Source organism: Thalassophryne amazonica, chromosome 18 (genome assembly GCF_902500255.1).
Source record: "Thalassophryne amazonica chromosome 18, fThaAma1.1, whole genome shotgun sequence".
Classification (NCBI taxonomy): Eukaryota; Metazoa; Chordata; class Actinopteri; order Batrachoidiformes; family Batrachoididae; genus Thalassophryne; species Thalassophryne amazonica.
In genome coordinates this window covers 56,114,949-56,141,977 of record NC_047120.1, presented here as the reverse complement: position 1 = coordinate 56,141,977, position 27,029 = coordinate 56,114,949, and the positions used below count along the sequence as shown (strand labels likewise).

The window sequence follows — 27,029 nt, the reverse complement described above, 5'->3', positions numbered from 1 at the left end:
GATTCCAGTACTGTACCACCGTGGTCTTACAGTAAACCTGGACAATTACTAATTATCTTAGCGGGGGGGGGGGGGTTGGACCTAGTTTGATTATTTATGTTTGTTAGTAGGATCCTTCAAAAACACATGCATTGATGTCAGTGAAATCTGAGGGAGAGCCAGGCCTTGGGTCAAGGAAAAGTTGATTCAATGTTGAGACATGAAAATTTCTTAATTTATTTTAAAAGCTGTACGCACGTTCAAATTTCAAAAAACTGATATAACTTAGTTTCTACTGAAATCCAAGCATTACAACATCAGTTTATTTTTTTAATGTGTTGCGAAATTAAAGCTCATTTTAATGAAGAGAGCATATTTACCTTGGGGGGAATTCCAAAAAATATTTTCTTTTCCTCCTAACAGTGTCTACCAGGAGGAAGCACGTGCGTACATGCGTGAAGTTTTGAGATTACCTTTGACTTGACACTTACAGTAGTGTTCAGAATAATAGTAGTGCTATGTGAGTAAAAGATTAATCCAGGTTTTGAGTATATTTCTTATTGTTACATGGGAAACAAGGTACCAGTAGATTCAGTAGATTCTCACAAATCCAACAAGACCAAGCATTCATGATATGCACACTCTTAAGGCTATGAAATTGGGCTATTAGTAAAAAAAAAAAAAGTAGAAAAGGGGGTGTTCACAATAATAGTAGTGTGGCATTCAGTCAGTGAGTTCGTCAATTCTGTCGAACAAACAGGTGTGAATCAGGTGTCCCCTATTTAAGGATGAAGCCAGCACCTGTTGAACATGCTTTTCTCTTTGAAAGCCTGACGAAAATGGGACATTCAAGACATTGTTCAGAAGAACAGTGTAGTTTGATTAAAAAGTTGATTGGAGAGGGGAAAACCTATACGCAGGTGCAAAAAATTATAGGCTGTTCATCTACAATGATCTCCAATGCCTTAAAAGGGACAAAAAAAAAAAAACAGATGCGTGAAAGAAAACGGAAAACAACCATCAAAATGGATAGAAGAATAACCAGAATGGCAAAGGCTCACCCACTGATCAGCTCCAGGATGATCAAAGACAGTCTGGAGTTACCTGTAAGTGCTGTGACAGTTAGAAGAGGCCTGTGTGAAGCTATAGTAGAGAAGCTTGAGTCTTCGACTGGACTGGGTTGCTTGACGCGAGGACGTTTCGCTTCAAATCACAGAAGCTTCCTCAGCTAAAATTCTTGCTCTGGTAGTCTGACTTCTGTCTTGACTCTTGTATAGAAGAATAAACCAGAAGCCAACAAAAGCTGGAGTTTTTTAACCTAACCAGACCCCTCCTACCGAGAGGCCGACTGCTATAGGCTAGTGACTAAACAATAGCTCTAATTAGCACCTATTGTGCTCTAGTTAGCACTCTCCTAATGATGGAATGGAAGCCTCCCCTGATGGCTCCCTTGACGACTCTCCTGATGACGTGAATGACTCATTACCATGAACAAAAGACTGAAACTGCTTTGACCTGAGTACCCCATTGTAAACAGGGGACAAAGCGTGTCTGAGACCCGCCCCCCCCGGTTAAGGCTGGGTTTCAACTGTTTTACAAAGAATGCTTCCTTGACACCTCTCTCAAACCATTTCTTCTCTCTGGCTAAGATTTTAACTTCCTTGTCCTCAACCATGTGGTTAGTGTCTTTCAGGTGGAGATGAGCTGCAGACTGAGGTCCACTGGCGACCTCTCTGCGGTGCTGGTATAGCCTCTTGTTTAAAGGTTGCTTAGTCTCACCTATGTAGTGTTCATTACAGTTTTCCTGACATCTGATAGAATACACTACATTGCTCTGTTTGTAACTAGGGATCCTGTCCTTAGGGTGAACTAATTTCTGTCTCAAGGTGTTAACCGGTTTAAAGTAAACTGGGATTTTGTGCTGTCTGAAGATCCTCTATAGTTTTTCCCCTAGTCCTGCTAAATAAGGGAGAGACACTCTTCTTCTTGTCTCCGTCTCCTGTCTATCTGGTCTCTTTGTTTTCTGGGACTTCTGCACTTTGTCCAGGGACCATCGTGGGTACCCACATACTGTGAGGGCTTTCCGGACAAGTTGTTGTTCTTTAGCCCTTCCCTCTGCAGTTGTGGGCACCTGTAGGGCTCTGTGTTGAAGAGTCCTGATCACCCCGAGCTTGTGTTCAAGGGGGTGGTTTGAGCCAAAGAGCAGATATTGGTCAGTGTCACTGACCAATATTTAACTTATAATATATATATATATATAAACCAGTTAACACCTTGAGACAGAAATTAGTTCACCCTAAGGACAGGATCCCTAGTTACAAACAGAGCAATGTAGTGTATTATATCAGATGTCAGGAAAACTGTAATGAACACTACATAGGTGAGACTAAGCAACCTTTAAACAAGAGGCTATACCAGCACCGCAGAGAGGTCGCCAGTGGACCTCAGTCCGCAGTTCGTCTCCACCTGAAAGACACTAACCACACGTTTGAGGACAAGGAAGTTAAAATCTTAGCCAGAGAGAAGAAATGGTTTGAGAGAGCTGTCAAGGAAGCATTCTTTGTAAAACAGTTGAAACCCAGCCTTAACCGGGGGGCGGGTCTCAGACACGCTTTGTCCCCTGTTTACAATGGGGTACTCAGGTCAAAGCAGTTTCAGTCTTTTGTTCATGGTAATGAGTCATTCACGTCATCAGGAGAGTCGTCAAGGGAGCCATCAGGGGAGGCTTCCATCCCATCATTAGGAGAGTGCTAACTAGAGCACAACAGGTGCTAATTAGAGCTATTGTTTAGTCACTAGCCTATAGCAGTCGGCCTCTCGGTAGGAGGGGTCTGGTTAGGTTAAAAAACTCCAGCTTTTGTTGGCTTCTGGTTTATTCTTCTCTACAAGAGTCAAGACAGAAGTCAGACTACCAGAGCAAGAATTTTAGCTGAGGAAGCTTCTGTGATTTGAAGCGAAACGTCCTCACATCAAGCAACCCAGTCCAGTCGAAGATTCAAGCTTCTCTACTATGGAATCCACCTGGACAACTGAGAGACTACACAGAAACTGTGTGAAGCTAATTTATCTGAAAGAATCCCTCGCAAAGTCCCTCTGTTAAATAAAAGACATGTGCAGAAGAGGTTACAATTTGCCAAAGAACACATCAACTGGCCTAAAGAGAAATGGAGGAATATTTTGTGGACTGATGAGAGTAAAATTGTTCTTTTTGGGTCCAAGGGCCACAGACAGTTTTTGAGACGACCCCCAAACTCTGAATTCAAGCCACAGTTCACAGTGAAAACAGTGAAGCATGGTGGTGCAAGCATCATGATATGGGCATGTTTCTCCTACTATGGTGTTGGGCCTATATATCGCATACCAGGTATCATGGATCAGTTTGGATATGTCAAAATACTTGAAGAGGTCATGTTGCCTTATACTGAAGAGGACATGCCCTTGAAATGGGTGTTTCAACAAGACAATGACCCCAAGCACACTAGTAAACGAGCAAAATCTTGGTTCCAAACCAACAAAATTAATGCCTCGCAGATGTGAAGAAATCATGAAAAACTGTGGTTATACAACTAAATGCTAGTTTAGTGATTAACAGGATTGCTAAAAAAGCAGTTTGAACATAAGTTTTGAGTTTGTAGCATCAACAGCAGATGCTACTATTATTGTGAACACCCCTTTTCTCTTTTTTTTTTTTTTTTTACTAATAGCCCAATTTCATAGCCTTAACAGTGTGCATATCATGAATGCTTGGTCTTGTTGGATTTGTGAGAATCTACTGGTACCTTGTTTCCCATGTAACAATAAGAAATATACTCAAAACCTGGATTAATCTTTTTAGTCACATAGCACTACTATTATTCTGAACACTACTGTATGTGACACACATTTCCAGTGGTGTGCAAATTAACCTCATGTCTTGTAAATCACTTCGGAAGTGTTATCTGGTTTAAAAAACAACGTTGTTAGATTTAGAAGTGTTTACTTCTTGCTAATTTTTACAAACTATATGAAAAACATATATTTTTAAAATAAGCTATTTTCGAGCATTTTGGTTTATACTGTTCTAGCAAGCAGCCAGCTGATGTCACCGTGCCTCTCTGCTCTGACTGGCTGTTGCCATGTTACCACAATGTACTTAGCACTTTGGGGCGACTTGTGTACATTATGGTTTGGCGCTGTATAAATAAACTGAGATGATCACTATCAAAAACAGATATTAAAGTTTGTAACCAACAAATTGGTGTTTTGTTTAAAGCTGTATGGCTTCTGTTTTTTTTTTAAGACTGAAGGCATAAAAATAATTTTCTTTGGCACCACTGTAATTTTATGCCTTAGCATTTAAATAAGGGATTCATCATATGACATTGCCAAAATAATCAAAATTCATGCTGTCTGGAAAAACGAATAATTTCTGCCCCTGAAGGGAGGAATTTCAAGCAATCGGCCAGTCATGATCAAAATTTGGTAGTGACATCAGATCATATGGAAGCTTCCACTGACTTGTGCGAGGGATGCTGAGAACACGGCAACAGCCAATCAGAGCAGAGACGCATGTTGATGTCAGCTGGCTGCTTGCTTGAACAGTATAAACCAAAACACTCCAAAACAGCTTATTGTTAGATTTAGCAGGGGCAAATCTAGACGGAAAGGGGGCGTGGAGTGGGACAGGGATGCGCCCCCCACCGAGCTTAAAGGTCCACTTTTGAAGCCTTTTTTTTTTTTTACTACTACTACTAATACTACAATAATAATATCAACAACTAAAATGTTTAGAAAGAATTTAAATGTTAGAATGAATTAAATAGTTACATTTGTAAACAATGTAGGTTAGAAATTGCAAGTTTTACTGTTACAGTGCTGTCAACAGTTAAATATGTGGTCAAAAAAGATGTCTTTAATTTATTTTTTATAAAACAAGTATTTATGTTAATTGAAGTCAAGAAAGGGTGACTATAAAGTAAGTACTGGCAAAATGGGTTATCATTTTCATGGTGAGGTGGCGGGGGGGGGGGGGGGGTGTGTTGTCGGCAGCTGCTGAAAGTAACTAATAAGGTAACTAGTAATCTAACTTAGTTACTTTTGAAATTGAGTAATCAGTAAAGTCACTAAGTTACTTTTTCAAGGAATAATCAGTAATTGGATTACTTTTTCAAAGTAACTGTGGCAACACTGTTGGTGACAGTGAAAAGAAAAAAACATCCCTAACATTTTTTTTTTCTGGATTATAGAAGAAACCTTAAGCAGACCAGACTCAGTGAGGTGACCATCTGCTTTGGCCACAGTAATGAAACAAAATAAATGAAACAAAATAAACCAAAAACAGCTAAGCAACCATATGCACATGGAGCCGAGTGATCACTACGGCTGATTGTTCAAAGAGGTGAAGAAGAGATTCCCAGTAAATTGGACTAAAACTGGACAGACAGTTTTTGTACTGATGCCAGACCTCATCCCCCAGTATACACCTCAACCCTGATACATGTGCACACAATGGTCCTCCTATGCCACAGGCACACTCTGGATCTCAAAAAGCTCACACATAGTCCCCACACGTCCTTGTCCAAGATGGCTCTTAGATGAATGAATCCCTAAACTGTGTTGATCGGGTCTTGGCGTGCACACAGAGTTCCCATGAGTTTATTCTGTATTCTTACAAGATAGCAACACTAGTTTTGTATGTTTTCAGTACATTTAACACAAATCATCACGGCTCACCATTTCCAAAAAGCAAACCAAAAACATTTTCTGATCTCAATGCCAACTTACAGCCAGACACTGGATTGAATTAAGCGTCCTCGATAAGTGCTGTCCTGTTTTTAATTTATTTGTTAGCATTGATTACACCATCTTGTCTGTGTGCACAAAAAAAAAGTTTTTTGCTGTTCTTGTTGTTTCTCAGGGTCACCACAGCAGATCCTACATGGTTTGGCAAGTTGATTTGGCACAACCTTTACGACAGGTTCTGTACTTGATGGAGCTCCAGATGTACAAGGAGACTGAGGCATAGATGGGTTCTGAGCTCCAGACCTTCTAAAAATACTCATACATTTATGTGACAACATTCATTTCCTATACCTGCTTACTCCAATTAAGGGTCACAGGGGAAGTAGAGTATATCCCAGTGGTCATACGGTACATCTGGAAAGTATTCACAGCGCCTCACTTTTTCCACATTCTGTTATGTTACTGCTTTATTCCTAAATGAAGTAAATTCTTTTTTCCCCTCAAAATTTTGCTCACAACACCCCATAATGACAACATGAAAAAAGTAATTTTTTTTAAAAATTTCTGCCAATTTAAAAAAAAAAAAAGATAATAAAAAGAAAAAAAAAAAAATCACATATGCATAAGTATTCACACCCTTTGCTCAATACAACCTTTGGCAGCAATTACAGCCTCGGGTCTTCTTGAATATGATGCCACAAGCTTGGTGCACCAATCTTTGGGCAATTTTGCCCATTAGTCTTTGAAGCGCTTCTCAAGCTCCATCAGGTTGGATGGGGAGCATCGGTGCACAGCCATTTTCAGACCTCTCCAGAGATGTTCAATCGGATTCAGGTCTGGGCTCTGGCTGGGCCACTCAAGGACATTCACAGTTTTATCCTGAAGACACTCCTTTGATATCTGAGGTCAAGAGAACTCTGGAGCAGGTTTTCATCCAGGATGTCTCTGTACATTGCTGCATTCATCTTTCCCTCCATCCTGACTAGTCTCCCAGTTCCTGCTGCTGAAAAATATCCCCACAGCATGATGCTGCCACCACCATGCTTCACTGTAGGGATCGTGCCTAGTTTCCTCCAAACATGACGCCTGGTATTCATACCAAAGAGTTCAATATTTGTTTCAGCAGACTAGAGAATTTTGTTTCTTGTGGTCTGAGAGTCCTTCAGGTGCCTTTTGTTAAACTCCAGGCGGGCTGTCATGTGCCTTTTACTAAGGAGTGGCTTCTGTCTGTCTACTCTACCACACAGACCCGATTGTCGGCTTGCTGCAGAGATGGTTGTCTTTCTGGAAGGTTCTCCTCTCTCCACAGAAGCATGCTGAAGCTCTAACAGAGTGACCATCGGGTTCTTGGTCACCTCCCTGACAAAGGGCCTTATCTCAGCAAAGAAGAAGTGCTCAGTAACACAGATTTAGACAGATTTGTGAACAATATTTGAGAGAAATAGGTCTTTTGTGTATATAGAAAATGTTTTAGATCTTTGAGTTCAGCTCATGAAAGATTGGAGCAAAAACAAGTGTTGCATTTATATTTTTGTTTAGTATATGTAGACAGATGTGTACTTTTCCAAATCATGACCAATCAACTGAATTTAGCCCAGGTAGACTCCAATTAAGCTGCAGAAACATCTCAAGGATGATCAGTGGAAACAGGATGCACCCGAGCTCAATTTTGAGCTTAATGGCAAAGGCTGTGAACACTTGCGTACATGTGATTTCTTTTTTTTTTTTTTTTTTAATGATTTGCAAAATCTTAAAAAACCTTTTTTCACATTGTCATTATGGGGTAGTGTGTGAATTTAATCCATTTTGGAATAGCAGGCATGTGAGAAGCAAATAAAGAAAAATACTTAAAATGGAAAGGGTTCAAGGGGGTTCTGATTGGAGGACTGAGGGGTTTGCTCCACAGAAACTGAAGGGTTTTAGCCATGTTAATGCTCCCCAGAACCATTTTCTGCAGTGAATCTGCAAAATATCTGACTTATAATTAAATGTGACTGCAGGAACTAAAAATGTCAAAAGGGTAGTGAGAAAAATAAAAAAAGATTTAACTGTGGATCCTACACAGGACACTATCATACTGCATGCAACTCTAACCAGATGAGTTCTTACAATTCTCATATGATTTTAATAAGAAAATGGCTGTCTTGTTGTAATGATATAAAATCCATATACTTATGCAGAGGATTCCATGATAAGGTTCTGAAAATATATGAGCAGATATGTGGGAAACCTAACTAAATACTTCTCACACAGTTCCACTTTGTAAGTTATGGTACTTGTATGGTATGATCAATATCATCCCAGGTTCATTTTTTATTTGCCTTTGCATTCTGTACTTTTTTGTGCATTGATATAATATGAGCTGTGACAACCGCAACAAAATATTGAAGAAAAAAAAAGTCCACCAAAAAAAAAAAAAAACCTGCACAGAACTTCCCCAAAAACTGGGGGGATTAAAAGCATACATCATATTTAGCCATGAATTTGTTATCACATTGATACAGTTTCAGAAAAAAAAAAAATCATACAGGCTGCAAAGAAGCAGAGAGCAACTCACCAGGATCTCACACCACCTCCAGCAACCGAGAACTTTAAAACTGTCACGCACGTCATTGCACGACACGGAATAATAGCTGTGCAGCTGCATAAATCAGGCTTTAAATTCATTAAATAAGTCATCATAAATTGTAAATGTATGTAAATCTGATAGCTTAACTATTTTTATATTTATTTTGATAGCACATGTACCTGGATGTTTTGCTGTATGTGGTTAAATGATAAAAAAAAAAAAAAGTTGAAAACATGAAAGTTTCATTCAGTAGTTCAGCACAGTTGGAACCAAAATGCCGCCATGTTCCGAGCTGACGCCACTCTAGTTTGACTGCTTTACGGCAACTCACACCCATTTATGGTAGTATTGTATAAACTGATCAATTTATATCTCATGCAAAACAGTTTGGCAGAAATTTAAAAATGCGGAAATACACAAAATTCTCACATGGCTGATTAAGGCTGTAACATAAAATGTGGAAAAAGTGAAGCGCTGTGAATACTTTCCAGATGCCCCATAGGCGAAGTAGATCCTGGACAAAGCACCAGTCCATCACAGGATATGTGAGAACACAACTGCATTATTTGTATCTCATGTGCTCTGAATATCTTCCACAAACTTTCAGTCACTGGGTTTGATTTTCTAACAGCACAACTCACTAACAATTAAAGTGCTGGTAGTGAAAATTCACTAGATCTAGAGGGGAGCACTGCCTGATGGGGTGAAATTAATTTTTAAATTATGGGAACAATGCTGGGTGAAGGCTCTGAGTTATGCTTTATTGACTCACAGTAACTCACTGTTTAGCCACGTAACAGGTTTGTGAGAGCCATTGTTCTGGCCTTTACGGGTCACATGACACTACGGGAGCATTTCTCAAGCTTACAGGGTCACATCACATATGGAGAACATCGTAGCCACTTGACACCAGTGTGTGTATGTGTTGAGGTGTTGTACTTTTTTTTCTGTCCCAACTTGGGGAGGTGATGGTCGAGTGGTCAAACAGTGGGCTTCAGACCAAATGATCCTCGGTTCAAACCCCAGTCTGGCTGGACAATCGCTACGGACCCTTGGGCAAGGTCCTTATTAACCAAGTTGCTCCCGGTGTGTAGTGAATACCTTGCATGGCAGCACCCTAATATCGGTGTGTGAGTGTGTCTGTGTGAATGGGTGAATGTGAGGCATCATTGTAAGGCGCTTTGAGCTTCTGGCACAGATGGAAAAGCGGTATATAAATGCGGTCCATTTACCATATAATCAGTCTGACTGCCTTGCCATTTTTACAAGTCTTTTCCTAACAGAAAAACTGTTATTGCACTTAATAGAGAATCACAGTCTACTATTTATAAGTATAGAATGCTTTCTTTACAACAGCCAACAACCAACATTTAGCAGATGTCACCATCCAGACATCTGCTAAATGTCTGAGCTGACTTAAGACCAGCTATCAGATGACATGCAGAAATGAAAATGATCTTGGATCATAAATGCAAGACGTGATGATGATCATAATTCTACTGACCTTCCTTTTATTGAGTTCCAGTGCTTGCGTACGCAAACCCAACTCTTTTTCCAATGCAGCCAATGTACTCTGAAGAACACCCTCTTTTTCTTCTAGTTTCTGCACAACCAGCAGCTGGGCGTCAACCTGCGAGACACCAAGAGCAACCAGTCAGTGCTTTAGTGTCCCAGACACAAAGAAAACTATCAGCGTTTCGAGGTTGTTGTTTTTTGTTTTTGTATTTTTAAATCCATCATCACAGTCCGCAGAGCTCACCTGGGTTTTGAAGGTAAGAACTTGGTCAGCCAACTCTTCCTTTTCTTCTTTGAGAAGCTTATAGATCTGGTTTGATTTAATCCGTTCGCTCATCAGTTTGAAATTAGCATCGTCTTTCTCTCGCAGCTGCTGCAACAGGCGGGTGTTTTGTTCCTGCATGTCCTCGAAGGCCTGTCCCGTTATGTCCATCTCACTCAGCAGGGCTTCCTCCTCCTGAAGCCACACACAGGCGTCAGAAGATATGCAATGCAGTCAATGTAGATATAAATCCTTCAAAAGCAAGAAAATCCCAACTTAAGTCAAGAAAGTGCTTTTATTTAAGAATGATGAGGTACATTCAGAAGCAAAATATTATAATTTTAGACTGTAAAACAAGCAGATTTAACTCAATTCAAGTTGAATACTGAGCTATAAGTTCCAAAATGAGCCTGCAGCAGAGCAGAACCACTCCCAGTGATTAATGATGGAAAATATACTGTTTCACACTCAGACAAATTATAAAAAAAATTAAACCAAGTTGCAAAGTGTCTCATAAACAATAGTGATCATATCCGCAGAAAGCTGAACTCATTCATGTTTAGTCTCTCCGGTATCCCACTGTAAAGCACCAAAGTTGTGGTGGGCTGTTAAATTTTTGAGCCTGCTGTCATCACCATAACTAATATAATTTAATTACTTATAGTGGCTGAATGTTAACGCTGCGTCTCAGGGAGGAATCACAAATAATTTATTTTATGAGGCACAAAAAGCTACAAAAAAAAAAAAAAGCTTTGGTACGTTTGTTTCATTTACATAATCAGTCAACTTCCGCTTATAAACAAAGCGTCACACAAAATCACAAGTAGCTCATTTATTGGATAGTTCTGGCAAACTGTTATACTATGAAGTCAAATTGTGGCAGCCATAAACTGGAGGGAAGAAATTAAACATCTGACTCCAGTACTATGAAGGTGCTGCATTTGAAGTACTTTTGTAGAGCAGGTAAGAAAGGAGTCAAATAGAACCATTTGTCATTTATCAGACTGTTTTGCATTCAGCCGTTTATGTTCTGCTCGGTTTCCCAAGCATTGAGACCTGTAAGCTATCAGCCGGCATCATCTGTTGACTCTGTACTTCTAAAACAGTGCACGAAAACACATCAGCAACTTAAAGCAGACATGATGCTTTTGCACTTTTGTTCACAGTCGTCGGTATAATTAGATTCTCAGCAATAATGATGAGAATCAACAAATGCTTGGCATTATATTTCTTCTTTTTTTCCATGCTTCATTTAATCTCAAATTAAACGAGTTAATGTGTAAAATGTGTTGGGTGACCATCATCTGTTCCATAATAAAGTCATACTTAAAGTAGCCCATGACCAACAGCTCACTCGACAGTATGATGGGCAAATACATTAACAAAGTACTGAGCAAAGGGTGTGAATACTTTTGTACGCATGATTTCTTATCTTTTTTATTTTTAATAAATTGGAAAAAAAACTTTTCATGTTGTCATTATGGGGTGTTGTGAGTAGAATTTTGAGGGGAAATAATGAATTTACTCCATTTTGGAATAAGGCTGTAACATAAAATGTGGAAAAAGTGAGGTGCTGTGAATAGTTTACAAATGCACTGTAAGTAGACCAGCCTTTCTCAAAGAATGGTGCGCAGACCACTGGGGGTTGTTCACAGACCACCAGTGGCCTGTTTATATTGGCAAAATAACATTTTAAATTAATATCATTCTCTAATTGATTGAAAAGTGTTTCTCAAACTATTTAATAAAAATGACTCCAAAGTCTCATTGAAAGTAGCATATTATATATATATATATATATATACATACACACACACACACACACACACACATTTTCCTCATTATATATACAGTAGTGTTCAGAATAATAATAGTGCTATGTGACTAAAAAGATTAATCCAGGTTTTGAGTATATTTATTATTGTTACATGGGAAACAAGGTATCAGTAGATTCAGTAGATTCTCACAAATCCAACAAGACCAAGCATTCATGATATGCACACTCTTAAGGCTATGAAATTGGGCTATTAGTAAAAAAAGTAGAAAAGGGGGTGTTCACAATAATAGTAGCATCTCCTGTTGACGCTACAAACTCAAAACGATTATGTTCAAACTGCTTTTTTAGCAATCCTGTGAATCACTAAACTAGTATTTAGTTGCATAACCACAGTTTTTCATGATTTCTTCACATCTGCGAGGCATTAATTTTGTTGGTTTGGAACCAAGATTTTGCTCATTTACTAGTGTGCTTGGGGTCATTGTCTTGTTGAAACACCCATTTCAAGGGCATGTCCTCTTCAGCATAAGGCAACATGACCGCTTCAAGTATTTTGACATATCCAAACTGATCCATGATACCTGGTATGCGATATATAGGCCCAACACCATAGTAGGAAAAACATGCCCGTATAATGATGCTTGCACCACCATGCTTCACTGTCTTCACTGTGAACTGTGGCTTGAATTCAGAGTTTGGGGATCGTCTCACAAACTGTCTGCGGCCCTTGAACCCAAAAAGAACAATTTTTCTCTCATCAGTCCACAAAATATTCCTCCATTTCTCTTTAGGCCAGTTGATGTGTTCTTTGGCAAATTGTAACCTCTTCTGCACATGTCTTTTATTTAACAGAGGGACTTTGCGGGGGATTCTTGCAAATAAATTAGCTTCACACAGTCGTCTTCTAACTGTCACAGCACTTACAGGTAACTCCAGACTGTCTTTGATCATCCTGAGCTGATCAATGGGTGAGCCTTCGCCATTCTGGTTATTCTTCTATCCATTTTGATGGTTGTTTTCTGTTTTCTTCCACGCGTCTGTTTTTTTTTTTTTTTGTCTATTTTAAAGCATTGGAGATCATTGTAGATGAACAGCCTATAATGTTTTGCATATGCGTATAATAGAGAAGCTTGAATCTTCGACTGGACTGGGTTGCTTGACGCGAGGACGTTTCGCTTCAAATCGCAGAAGCTTCCTCAGCTAAAATTCTTGCTCTGGTGGTCTGATTTCTGTCTTGACTCTTGTAGAGAAGAATAATCAAGAAGTCACAAAAGCTGGAGTTTTAAACCTAACCAGACCCCTCCTACCGAGAGGCAGACTGCTATAGGCTGGTGACTAAACAATAGCTCTAATTAGCACCTATTGTGCTCTAGTTAGCACCCTCCTAATGACAGGGCAGCTGTCCCTCTCCTGATGGCTCCCTTGACGACTCTGCTGATGACGTGAATGAGTCATTACCATGAACAAAAGACTGACACTGCTTTGACCCGAGTACCCCATTGTAAACAGGGGATAAAGCGTGTCTCAGACCCCCTCCCCGGTTAAGGCTGGGTTTCAAACGTTTCACAAAGAATGCCTCCTTGACCCCTCTCTCAAACCATTTCTTCTCTTTGGCTAATATTTTAACTTCCTTTGGAGCTATTGTTTAGTCACCAGCCTATAGCAGTCTGCCTCTCGGTAGGAGGGGTCTGGTTAAGTTTAAAACTCCAGCTTTTGTGACTTCTTGATTATTCTTCTCTACAAGAGTCAAGACAGAAGTCAGACCACCAGAGCAAGAATTTTAGCTGAGGAAGCTTCTGCGATTTGAAGCGAAACGTCCTTGCGTCAAGCAACCCAGTCCAGTCGAAGATTCAAGCTTCTCTACTATGGAAACCACCTGGACAACTGAGAGCCTACACAGAAACATATGCGTATACGTTTTCCCCTCTCCAATCAACTTTTTAATCAAACTACACTGTTCTTCTGAACAATGTCTTGAACATCCCATTTTCCTCAGGCTTTCAAAGAGAAAAGCATGTTCAACAGGTGCTGGCTTCATCCTTAAATAGGGGACACCTGATTCACACCTGTTTGTTCCACAAAGCTGACGAACTCACTGACTGAATGCCACACTATTATTACTGTGAACACCCCCTTTTCTACTTTTTTTTTTACTAATAGCCCAATTTCATAGCCTTAAGAGTGTGCATATCATGAATGCTGAATCTACTGAATCTACTGGTACCTTGTTTCCCATGTAACAATAAGAAATATACTCAAAACCTAGATTAATCTTTTTAGTCACATAGCACTACTATTATTCTGAACACTACTGTCTATATATATATATATATATATATATATATATATATACACACATTATTTTCCTTATTAACTCAACTTGTATGTAAATTATAACTGTTTTTGAATATCTGGGGGAGTTAGGTAGTCTGCAGGATTTTTCTTTTTTGGTTAACTGGTCCTACGTCCATAAACATTTGAGAAACACTGACGTAGCAGACAAATGCAAATAGCGGTCATTTATTAAAATGATGTACAGAATCTACAGAATTTTTCCCCATTCAAACTGAACTTTAATGTGTGTTCAAACCGAACTATACACCAAATTGATAACCGGCCGACATCAGACGCATGCCTGTGTACAAACCAATCAATGACTCAAGTAGAGATGCATCTCAGACAAAAACACTGGCTTCCCTTCAGCCACTTGTCAGCCTTCCATCCTCTGTACTGAGGAGAAGGAATGCCAGTTCAAAGTCAAGATGGAGCCCTTTAGCAGTTCAACCCTAACCCTCTCTCCGGGAAACGCCATAACAATATTGATTCTAGTCTGACTACGTTCTCGTTCAGAGGCCTCTTTTTTTTTTTGACTGGGAGTATTTCTTGTGGGGGTGAATTTCTGGGAAGTCACTACTCTCCGCCATCTTGCATGCAAAGTGCTATATGGGCGTTCTTTTAATAAACATGGTCAGGGGTAACGGTTTCATAGGGCGGGACTGACATCCACTAAAAACTTATGTGTGGTCAGTCCAGCTATGTAAAGGAGAAACAGAAAAATTACAAAATGGTGCATCATAAAAAATACATATCAGTATTACCAAATCCATAAACCATAACCAAAAGTGATCAGGAAGTAGTGTATTCAGTGCACTTCTATCCGCGCTGAAAGATTGTTCAAAGCAGGAATAAATATGTAATTTTACTGCTGTTTGTGGGCTCTGCTGTCCTGTAATATGTGGAAATTGCAAAGTTATTTTCTACATGTTAAGTTCTGGTTGGTGGTCCCTATTTTGTTTTGTTTTTTACACCCATGAGACCTGGCAGGTTTTTAAAATTAATTCTGTTAATATTTTTTAGCCACTCAGCAAGACTGTTGAAGTCTGTTAGTAAGATGGCGAAACACTTGATTTGACTAGATGGGAGCCCAAAAACATAGCAAACAGATATCCTGTAACCCACCTACACCCCCGGAAAACCCTGAAATGCGTCACTCTACCACGTGGTCCGTCCACCAATGGTTTTAGGACGTGTCTGAGTGTGTTCTCCTAATCATAGGTCTCTGAAGAACTAAGGAAACTCACTTCAACTGTTTCAGTATTTACAGGATGGAATGAGCTCAGCTGTGACAGTGACTGCACCCCAAACTGAGAAAGAATTTTCCCCATTTTTGCATGTCTTAATTTATCACTGCCATCTTTATCTGTTATGTGGCTGAGTAAAACAGAGGAACATCAGCATGAAATTATTTATGCCAGGTATCAAAATATCACAGTCATTCTTTAAAGTAGCAAAAACCATAAAATATCGGCATGTCTGTCACTTGAGCAAATCGGCATTCAGATTAGTGTAATTATAAGCACCATTCAGGCATTTTTTTTCTTCAACATTTTAGGTAATTTACTACAAGGCCTGCAACAATTTTGAAAGACTCAAAAAATAAAATTATGGGCAAACTGTGAAGAACGTTAAAAGCAAGGCACTGGTAAGTCTGACAATAAACAGATAAGAGAAAAAATTAATAACCGTGGATATCAAATCAAACGATACAAAACTGCAAACTTCCTGAATTCAAAAGGTGTTTCAGCTTGTGCGGAAAATTTGTTTTCTAATCCAAGGTAACATACAAAACCAAAACATGATCTTATATGCATCACAATTTTTGTTTTACAGTGAAAGTACTACCATTCACATAATTTTAAATTAAAATGATTTTAGTAGGGAATATACAACAGTCACTACTACATACTTCACGAGAGACAATCTCTCTCTCCCTTCCTCATTAAAAAAGTTGTAAGTTTTCAACAAGATCACTGCTGTAAACACTTCAGATTTTGAAAATGCATGAAAAGTTAATTGCTGTAAAAGTTAATTTCAATTAATTTAATGGAACAGTAAGCTGAAGACAAAATATTTTAGATGTGTTGTGATCACAAACAACTACAAACAACCTTACACTGATCCCAGATCCTCAATTCTTACTAATGGAAACAAGTCTAAACAACTTTCTCTGGGAAGAGGAGTGAGGCAGGGTGATCCCTGTCCCCCCTGCTTTTCAACACTGCACTGGAACCATTGGCCACAGGGATTCGCGAACATCCGAATATTAAAGTTATTAAGTTGGGCGATATTGAGACTTGTGTAACTCTCTATACAGATGATCTGCTTATTTGTTTATCTGATCCAAAAACGTCTATTTCTATCCTCTTGGACTTCGGTCATATATCTGGGTATATAATAAATTGGGGAAAGAGTGAGCTTATGCCTCTTGGGGATAAATTGCCTAAAGTATTTCTAGAATCTGTTCTTTTTAGCGTAGTAAATCATCATTTTAATTACCTGGGGTTAAAATTAACTAAAGATCCCAAGAATCTATTTAAGGCAAATTTTTCTGATTCAATGGAAAAGTTTAAAAGTAATATTGAGGCCTGGAGAATCTTACCACTAATTATGACAGGACGAGTCAATGCAATTAAAATGGTTACTCTACCAACATTCTTATACTTGTTTCAGAACTTGCCCATGTATCTTAGTGCATCCTTTTTAAAAAAAAAAATTGGACTATTATCCTGCATTTTGTCTGGGAATTTAAATCTCATAGGATATCTAAGGCTCATCTCTATAAATCAACGGATAAAGGAGGCCTTGGTCTCCCAATCTTTAAACATTATTATTGGGCCGCCAACTCCAGGGCCCTCACCTATTGGAAACAAGGGAGCTCTATCAACCAAGAGGGGCGAGGTGCCGTCCCCTCTTGGTTACAACTTGAGGCTCCCGAGGCTGATAACATTTCACTACATACACTTTTATTTTCAAGTGTCACACTGGAAAATTTGAACCAGCAAAACTTTGTTTTGACAAATTCTGTGCGTATCTTGCATCAGATTAAAATGGGAAATTAACTCCCTAAAGACTGTATCTATGCTCAGATTTGCAACAATTCTCTCTTTAAACCTGGACAGATAGATGCTGCATTCAACATTTGGAGAGAGAGGGGCATTTCATCTTTTGCCGATCTGTATATAGATTGTCATTTTCCCTCATTTGCCAAACTACATCATAAGTACAATATTCCAAATTCGCATTTCTTTCGCTATCTACAAATTAGGCACTATATGAAACAAACATTTAAAGACTTTGAATTTATTCCAAACACACATTCATTTTATGAGAATCTAAGGCTTTGTCCCAACTCTAAACATTTGATTTCCAGGTTTGTTGATAGTTTTATCATTCATGTTTCCACTGAACATCTGCGTGTATCCTGGGCTAAAGATCTCAATTCAGAAGTACCATATGAACTATGGGATGAAGCCATGTCAAAGGTTCACTCCTGTTCCATTAACAGTTGCTATAGACTTATCCAGTACAAAGTAATTAACAGATGATATTATTCAACGACAAAACTAAGCAAAATGTTTCCCAATGTATCTTCTCAATGTGATAAATGTCCTTCTGTTGAAGGAACACTAGCACATCTGTTTTGGTTTTGCCCCAGAGCATTTGGGTTTTGATCTGCAATTTTTAATTGGTTTTCTAAATGTTGTTCCAGAGATATTAAACCAGATCGCCATATTGCAATATTCGGATGTTCTTCTAACAGCTTGGGATACACAACTGATTTATGGTCAGCATTACAACTTGGAATGGTAGTTGCCAAAAAACTTATCCTGATGACCTGGAAATCCACCAACCCCTCGTTTTGAACATTGGCTTAGAGCAGTGTTTTTCAACCTTTTTTGAGCCGCGGCACCCTTTTTATATTTACAAAATCCTGCGGCACACCACCAACTAAAATAATATTATAATGCTATTACCTCTGGTTTTGCGCAAAACCCAATTATCGCAATAGAAAATCGATACAGAAAACATCGCATTTCGAAAATCCTCAAGCATTTTGCGCTCTGATCTCAAGTAGGGCTGTCACGATTAGAAATTTCTGGAGACAATTAATTGTCAGACAAATAATTGCGATTGACAAATATATTGTCTATTTTTTTTCTTTTTTCCCCTTCTTTATATTCTACTATTGTAGTATAATTACACAACTCTGGAAGAACGTTTGGCTTCTGTGAGTGGAGAAACTGGGAATGGTGCAACATTTTCATTTTTATCTTCATTTTACATACAGTCCCAACTTTTTCTGATTTGTGGTTGTTTCTGTTGCATTTCTGAAATTGTTTCTCCTCATCAGTCACGTTTTGTGCTTAAACACTGCATTAAGCTTAAGATTGAACAAATAAATACCTTTGGAAAATAACAGCTGTTAAAGTTCAGCGTTCTCACCTGCTTTTTGTGATCTCTGCGTCTGAACTTTTTTTTTTGTGGCTCTCAGTTCATTCATATATTCTCATTTTTTAAATATGTTTTTAAATATATTTGACCGTTTATTTCATCTCATGATCTCATAAATTCAGCATACGACGCGCACACGGTGTGAACAGGACGGTAACGGCAGAATCACACCTTTAGAGAAAGTTCAGAGAGAAGTAAAAGCTTCACGTTTTCGTTTTGTTAACATGTTCACTCCATTTAAAATCCTCTCTCTGCTCCGCGCTCGCTGCGCACTGAACGTGTAGCGCCTGCATTCAGGAATCTCCCTCACCCACCCCCTCCCCTCCCTCACCCACCCCCTCCCTCACAGTCTGCAGCCTGTTAACTCCGCGCGCATGCACACACAGGCACAGACACACACACCGACAGCTCCGCATTTTAGACGGCTTTTGAAGGAGACGGCACTGTTTTAATCGGCCGTCAGCCTCCTTGTTATTGTCCCGCCTTAAGACGAGAGCGAGGCTGCAGCACAATGACGTCAGATTCTGAGTCGTTTTATGCTTTGTGGATAAAATAAATAATTCACGGTAATCGCGAATATGAAAAATACCCACGGCACCCCTGACGATCGATCACGGCACCCTAGGGTGCCGCGGCACCCCGGTTGAGAATCACTGGGTTAGAGAAATGGTCTCAGCGATACAGATGGACCGTCTTCGCCTGGACAATACGGACAGACAACACAGACATGCTGCAATATGGGGACCTTTCCTGACTCAATGTCAGATTATTGCTCATGGATAAGTTTCTGACCGTTTAAATTTGATATAGATCTCATCAGTTGTATGTTCATACCACTTCGTTGTCTCTGGTCTGGCAGTTTGCTGTTTTTGGTTGCTGCCTTTTGTTTATTTTTACTGTTCCCTGTGTCTTCATAAAGATGGAAACTGAAAAACATAAAATAATAATAAAAAAAAAAAAAAACTACAAACAACCTTAAAGTGACCTGAAACACTGCCAGAGTTTCACATTTAAACTTGACTAGATTCAAATTACAAGCCACATTTTAATCTTTCATTTCCTCTTTTGTTGCATGAGATATGGAGAAGCTTTTTTCAGGTAAATGCAATACTCATTGCACTACTTTCATTTTCACACAGCTGACTCATTTATATCAGAATCAAAGGTACACAGCTGAATTGTTTTTTCATATCCTGCAGTTCCAGTCTAAGGTTAGAATTTGAAAGAGGTTTGCATTTAAACCGTCTCTATAATTTCTTATATGCATGTCACTTTGTAATTACCGTATTTTCCGGACTATAAGTCGCACCGGAGTATAAGTCGCACCAGCCACTTTATCCATTATAAAGAAAAATAAACCATAAATAAGTTGCACTGGACTATAAGTCCCATGGACATACAGGTATGTTAACATGAAAAGTTCAGATGATAATATTGTGACGGCTACCGTTTTCGGATGCATATTTAACCAGTCAACTTGTAATCTGCAGAGTATGATTTTCTTTTTGGTGGCATTTTTTCGGGCCTTCTCCGTTGTCTTAAGTTATCAGTAACGTTGAAATTTTTATTTTTCTATGGTAGTCAGAAGTTGCAGGAACAGTCACACAAGCCTTGAGTGCCCTCTCGTGAGCTGCATTTTACCTGTTTGTATTTTGCGGACCACATTGCGAGCCAAACCATGCAGCGCCTACCTGCGCAGCTCATGACCACCCAGCGGTGTCGATACAGCTCCTTCCAAGTGCAGACGCTAATCCTCCGCCGTCGCTCAGTGCTCCCATGCAGCTCTCGGCGTCAACTCTGCTCACACTGATATCCAAGGGTTGAAGCTGTTTTGTTAGCTGTCCCGGAATAAACACCATGTTCGTCTGCTTCAAACGCTTTTCACAATCATCAACGCCAGCTCCTTCCAAGTGCACACGCTAATCCTCCACCGTCGCTCACCCAGTGCTCCCACGCAGCTCTCAGCGTCAACTTAAACACTCTGCTCACACTGATATCCAAGGGTTGAAGCTGTTTTGTTCGCCATGCTGGAATAACAGCAAGCACCGTGTTCGTCAGCTTCTCACGCTGTGGGTGAGGTGAGGAATACGCGTCCAACGTTCTGTTCTCTGATTGGTTATCGCGACCAGCATAACCTATAGGACGGCCACCATACTACAGTGCCCATGATGCATTGCCTTTTCTGGTGGCCATTTTAAAACATAGATTGACTCTGTCACGTAAAATTGTTTTGTTACAGTAAATTAATTGAGATCCTACCGGTATATTTTTCATTTATAAGTCGCACCGGAGTATAGGTCGCACCCCAGGTCAAAACATGTAAAAAAGTGCGACTTATAGTCCGGAAAATACGGTAACTATAACTGTAAAAGCCTGTTCCACCACTGACCAGAGGTCCTGTCCTGCAGCCTACTGGTGCTAGACATGGACGCCTATGTATTAGAGACCGAAAATGGACTCTATTTTCAATTAAAGACTCTTGCTTGTAAAGAAATTCTTGTACAATTTGTAAAAACCTTGTTAACTGTTAGAACGGCCTACGCAGTGGGTTACCCCTCTGGATTTGGTCTGCTGGAGGTTTCTTCCTCATTATCACCAGAGGGAGCTTTTTCTTACCACTGTCGCCTGTGTGTTTGCTCAGAGGGGTTGGTAAGGTTCGACCTTACTCATGTGAAGCGCTTTGAGGCAGCTTCATAGTGATTTGGCACTATAAAAATAATAAATTGAATTGACTGTAAGACCATTCATACAGGCACAGTGAACAAATAAATAATGTAACCATCACGCCTGCAAGTAGACTACTACAACAAACTTATTAAAAAAGGAAAAATAAATAAAAAAGTATGCTATATGTCCTTTCTGCAATTATTTTATAGAATTTTATAATGACAACACCAGTTTTATAAATCCATCTAGATACCAAAATAGGCATTGGGTGACAATTTATCAATGTCTCAGAACTATTTCTTTCTTTACAATTTTCTAACAGCCACATTCTGATGAGAGGCAAAAGTTTTCATAATCCTGATATGGTGAAAAACTGTGTCTAAGCTCTATAAAGAATCAATGACCAGCTCAGCTCTATGCACAATGAAATCATGACAATTCGATTGTTTCTTTTTTCATCATTAACATGGTGTGTGTGTGAGAGAGAGAGAGAGAGAGAGTGCTAAAGCAGGAAAATGTCTACAAAATAGAGGTACAAGTAAAAGTAGTGCTATCTCTCCTTCCTGAGTTGGCAGGTTTCACTGTGAAACGCACAATATATGCTACCTGTTTAGTTGCGCCAAGTTTCTTCTGCAGATGCTCAATGGTCTCTTCTGCCACTCTGATCTTCCTGAGGGCATCCTCATCAGCTAGCTTCTTACTTTCCTTCCGCTCCCTCTCCTCCAGCTCTCGCACACGCATCCTCAACTCATCCACCTGCAAGGGTTGAAATTAATTTTACATTTTTGTTTTACATTATTTATTTTAGGTTGCCTCTGCATTTAAAAAAAAAAAAATGTTTTCCATGCAAGCAGGCCAGCTATTTGAATTCAGTGATCATCTGCAACAATTGTCCTGTTTTGTAACATCAGTACACCCACAAAGACATCAAGGTGTTCTTTTAATGATGTTTTTGTAACTATGAAAATGCTGCACAATTTCTATTGGAACAGGAACGTTTGGACATTTATTTTCTGTCTAAAATCAAACCCTACATTTTTTAATACAATACAGTGGATATAAGTTTACAGTTTTACATATCTTGGTGTGTGCCTATAAAATTTGGATATTTGCTCATGAGCAGATAATAAAAAGCTGTATTGCCGGGGGGGGGGACGACGGCGACACACAATGAGGACAAACCTCAGCTTTTGACTTGCGCTCAGCTGCCATGAGTTGCACTTTGTCTCTCTGTTCTTTTGGGGCCGACTTATACATGTCCAACAGCAGCTTCATCTCTTTTTGGGACTCCTGGGCCTTCCTGGATGGGTTAGTGTAGATTAAAAAAATACATATAAGAATTTATTCATTCACTGAGCACTTCGAAAGGAGTTTACTAACACTTTCGACGTTAAAATGTAGCAGTACTATGAGACTTGCATGACACAATCGGCAACTAGCTATGAAAAACAGATTTTTTTCTCGTCTGGGGGTGTCACACATTTGTCTGTAATCTGCAATTAATCACACACTTAAAACCAAAGGAAAATTGTGGGTGACCAGAACACAATTCAAAGCCCTGAGAAATTTTTGTGTGATTCCATCCACGAGTTTAAGATGAACGAGGGGCAATGGAGAAGAAAGAGAGAACCACGCCCTACTTTTTCTGAGTCAGGCTCAAAACGTCTCAATCGGCCATCATAGTTTGTCTCATACAAAATAAACAGCTAGACAAATGAAAAAACAGACACGATCCAAGTACAAACAGAATAAACTTTTCCCCCCCATTTGCTCAGGATCAGCACCATGGATCTGGTAATAATCCATGTTGATTTGGCACAAATTTTATTCTGGAGGCCAATCGTGATGCACCTCCAGATGTAGAAAGAGATTAGGCCATAGGCAGGGCTTGAACCCATGCCTTTCTTTTTGGGACACAAGCATGGCAACTATGCTGGCAAGAGTGATCATTAACATTTCCACAAATCTTACACTTATCATCTGTGAACCCCCCCCCCCCCTCCAAAAAATGGAGAAAATATCTGAAGAGTACCACGAAAGGATTTAACTATATATGAGCTACTAAATCAGAACTACAGACAAAAAAAAAAAAACAAAAAAAAAAACACTTTGTGTATGGTGCTTTGAATTGACTTGTGAAATAAATTAAACAGAATTACTTGAGGTCGATTCTGAGCATCTTTAATGTGTCCGAGTCCTTCCTCTTCATTTCGTCAGTGCGTTGCCTCTCCCTCTCTCGCTCCCGCTCACGTTCAGCCTCTCTCTCCCACTCTCTTTCGCGGGCCCGCTGTCTTTCCAATTCCTTCCTTCTCTCCTCCTCCTCCTCCTGGTCGTCTTCCTCCTCTTTCTTCACATCAACGTTGTCATTTGTTGTTTCCTCTAAGACCAGACTTCCTGCGTCACCACTCTGGCAACGTAACTGTTATTAAAGGAAAAAGTTATGTTCTAAAGGCACAAAGTAACCTGGGTTAGGAGAGATGTGTAACTGCAGCTGCACTGCTCCCGTTTTGAATATCCAACCAATACTGAAATCAGGAGGCCATCAAACAGGTCACCTACCTTATTAATCTCCATTTGAGTTTCCCGCAACTTCCTCTTGTAACGCTGAACATCACCTTTCAGTTGCAGGTTGTGGTTTTGAAGACTGCTGATTAAGTGTCGCATCTCCTTGTTGATTGGTCCTGGGAGAAAAGCCACAAGGGATCAAGGCAGACAAAACATAGACTACAGTCAATATATGCTTTAGTTTTGAGTCACTCAGCTTTATCTGGATGCGTTGATTATCTCGAACACATTGTACTGCACCCAGAACTGACCTAATACAACCCCTGGCAAAAATTATGGAATCACCGGCCTCGGAGGATGTTCATTCAGTTGTTTAATTTTGTAGAAAAAAAGCAGATCACAGACATGACACAAAACTAAAGTCATTTCAAATGGCAACTTTCTGGCTTTAAGAAACACTATAAGAAATCAAGAAAAAAAGATTGTGGCAGTCAGTAATGGTTACTTTTTAGACCAAGCAGAGGAAAAAAATATGGAATCACTCAATTCTGAGGAAAAAATTATGGAATCACCCTGTAAATTTTCATCCCCAAAACTAACACCTGCATCATATCAGATCTGCTCGTTAGTCTGCATCTAAAAAGGAGTGAACACACCTTGGAGAGCTGTTGCACCAAGTGGACTGACATGAATCATGGCTCCAACACGAAAGATGTCAATTGAAACAAAGGAGAGGATTATCAAACTCTTAAAAGAGAGTAAATCATCATGCAATGTTGCAAAAGATGTTGGTTGTTCACAGTCAGCTGTGTCTAAACTCTGGACCAAATACAAACAACATGGGAAGGTTGTTAAAGGCAAACATACTGGTAGACCAAGGAAGACATCAAAGCGTCAAGACAGAAAACTTAAAGCAATATGTCTCAAAAATCGAAAAATGTACAACAAAACAAATGAGGAACGAATGGGAGGAAACTGGAGTCAACGTCTGTGACCGAACTGTAAGAAACCGCCTAAAGGAGATGGGATTTACATACAGAAAAGCTAAACAAAAGCCATCATTAACACCTAAACAGAAAAAAACAAGGTTGCAATGGGCTAAGGAAAAGCAATTGTGGACTGTGGATGACTGGATGAAAGTCATATTCAGTGATGAATCTTGAATCTGCATTGGGCAAGGTGATGATGCTGGAACTTTTGTTTGGTGCCTTTCCAATGAGATTTATAAAGATGACTGCCTGAAGAGAACATGTAAATTTCCACAGTCATTGATGATATGGGGCTGCATGTCAGGTAAAGGCACTGGGGAGATGGCTGTCATTACATCATCAATAAATGCACAAGTTTATGTTGATATTTTGGACAATTGAAAGGATGTTTGGGGATGATGAAATCATTTTTCAAGATGATAATGCATCTTGCCATAGAGCAAAAACTGCAAAAACATTCCTTGCAAAAAGACACATAGGGTCAATGTCATGGCATAGGGTCAATGTCAATGAGCAGATCTGATTTGATGCAGGTGTTAATTTGGGGGATGAAAATTTACAGTGTGATACCATAATTCTTTCCTCAGAATTGAGTGATTCCATATTTTTTTCCTCTGCTTGGTCTAAAAAAGTAACCGTTACTGACTGCCACAATCTTTTTTTCTTGATTTCTTATAGTGTTTCTTAAAGCCAGAAAGTTGCCATTTGAAATGACTTTAGTTTTGTGTCATGTCTGTGATCTGCTTTTTTTTCTACAAAATTAAACAACTGAATGAACATCCTCTGAGGCCGGTGATTCCATAATTTTTGCCAGGGGTTGTATGTCTGTACACTGCTATCAAAAGATGCGGAAAAACACAACTCGTATCACTGTGCTGCTCACAATCAAAGCTCGGGTCTTACAAGGTTGACTTTCAAAAAAAAAAGTGAAGAGAACTGATTTGAACTGGTGTAGACTTAGAAAGACAGAGTCTACTAATTCACCATGCAGTGGAAGTGTTTCCCTTCACCCTTTACAAACTTTTTATGACTGATAAGATGACAAAACTGGAAATGTACCTGCTTGCTCATTAGCGGCCAAGTTCTGTTCAAACTCGATGCGCAGCATTTCATACTCTTTACGCACTTGGGCCAGAGTATCCTCCAACTGGATGACCTCCGTTCGCAGTTTCTTTTGAAGGGACAGCTCATCGCTCTGAACAGATGGAAACATTGTCAACCACTGTTACTTCATCAAATAAACACTGAACTGTCCAGGCAATATGTGAGAGCTGCAAAACTAGACGACAGTCAGGGTGTGTGGTATCAGGGGATCTTCTTTCTCTCGTCTTCATAAAAACAAAAATACCAAAGGAACCAATTCCTGGAAGAGTTACCTCCATGTGCTCAATTTGTCGGAGATGGGCATTCTTGGCAGTGAGCAGGAGAGCCCGCGCCTCATCCAGCTGAGTTTTGACCCCAAGAGACTCATTATACAGCAGGGAGAATTGAGACTGGAGACATTTGTACTCCAACGTCTCCTTCACAACCTCCTCAGGAATATTCTGCAAGTCCATCTGCCAATGAAGTGGAGAGATTGAGAAGATACGCGAACATCAACCAATGAAATTCTGAACTCATATCACATTCCCCCCCCCCCCCCCCCCCCCTCAACTATGGCGACATCCACAGATGAAAACAGAGTTCATTTCACACTATCCAGCTTTATCAACCTGTGTATTGATAGTAGAGAAGCTTGAATCTTCGACTGGACTGGGTTGCTTGACGTGAGGACGTTTCGCTTCAAATCGCAAAAGCTTCCTCAGCTAAAATTCTTGCTCTGGTAGTCTGACTTCTGTCTTGACTCTTGTAGAGAAGAATAAACAGAAGCCAACAAAAGCTGGACTTTTTTAAACCTAACCAGACCCCTCCTACCGAGTGGCCGACTGCTATAGGCTAGTGACTAAACAATAGCTCTAATTAGCACCTATTGTGCTCTAGTTAGCACCCTCCTAATGACAGGGCAGCTGTCCCTCCCTATGATGGGACGGAAGCCTCTCCTGATGGCTCCCTTGACGACTCTCCTGATGACGTGAATGACTCATTACCATGAACAAAAGACTGAAACTGCTCTGACCTGAGTACCCCATTGTAAACGGGACAAAGCGTGTCTCAGACCCCCTCCCCGATTAAGGCTGGGTTTCAACTGTTTTACAAAGAATGCTTCCTTGACACCTCTCTCAAACCATTTCTTCTCTCTGGCTAAGATTTTAA

The 27,029-nt window shown here is 39.7% G+C and overlaps 1 protein-coding gene and 1 long non-coding RNA gene across 2 annotated transcripts in view; one reads left to right on the top strand and one right to left on the bottom strand.

Annotated features, from left to right (window-relative positions):
• Positions 1-27,029, bottom strand: part of LOC117530954 (E3 ubiquitin-protein ligase BRE1B-like) — a 37,921-nt gene that overhangs the window by 2,684 nt on the left and 8,208 nt on the right. Inside the window, exons 10-17 of the mRNA XM_034193920.1 lie at positions 26,153-26,332; positions 25,836-25,971; positions 23,842-23,963; positions 23,442-23,701; positions 22,465-22,582; positions 21,889-22,038; positions 10,029-10,241; positions 9,774-9,899 (exon numbers count right to left, since the gene is read on the bottom strand). Of these exons, the coding sequence (XP_034049811.1) occupies positions 9,774-9,899; positions 10,029-10,241; positions 21,889-22,038; positions 22,465-22,582; positions 23,442-23,701; positions 23,842-23,963; positions 25,836-25,971; positions 26,153-26,332 (1,305 nt within the window). The remainder of the gene's footprint in view (positions 1-9,773; positions 9,900-10,028; positions 10,242-21,888; positions 22,039-22,464; positions 22,583-23,441; positions 23,702-23,841; positions 23,964-25,835; positions 25,972-26,152; positions 26,333-27,029) is intronic.
• Positions 826-8,049, top strand: LOC117531006. The gene is made up of 3 exons (XR_004566498.1): positions 826-837; positions 7,140-7,145; positions 7,954-8,049. It is a non-coding gene; the product is annotated as an uncharacterized LOC117531006 (long non-coding RNA).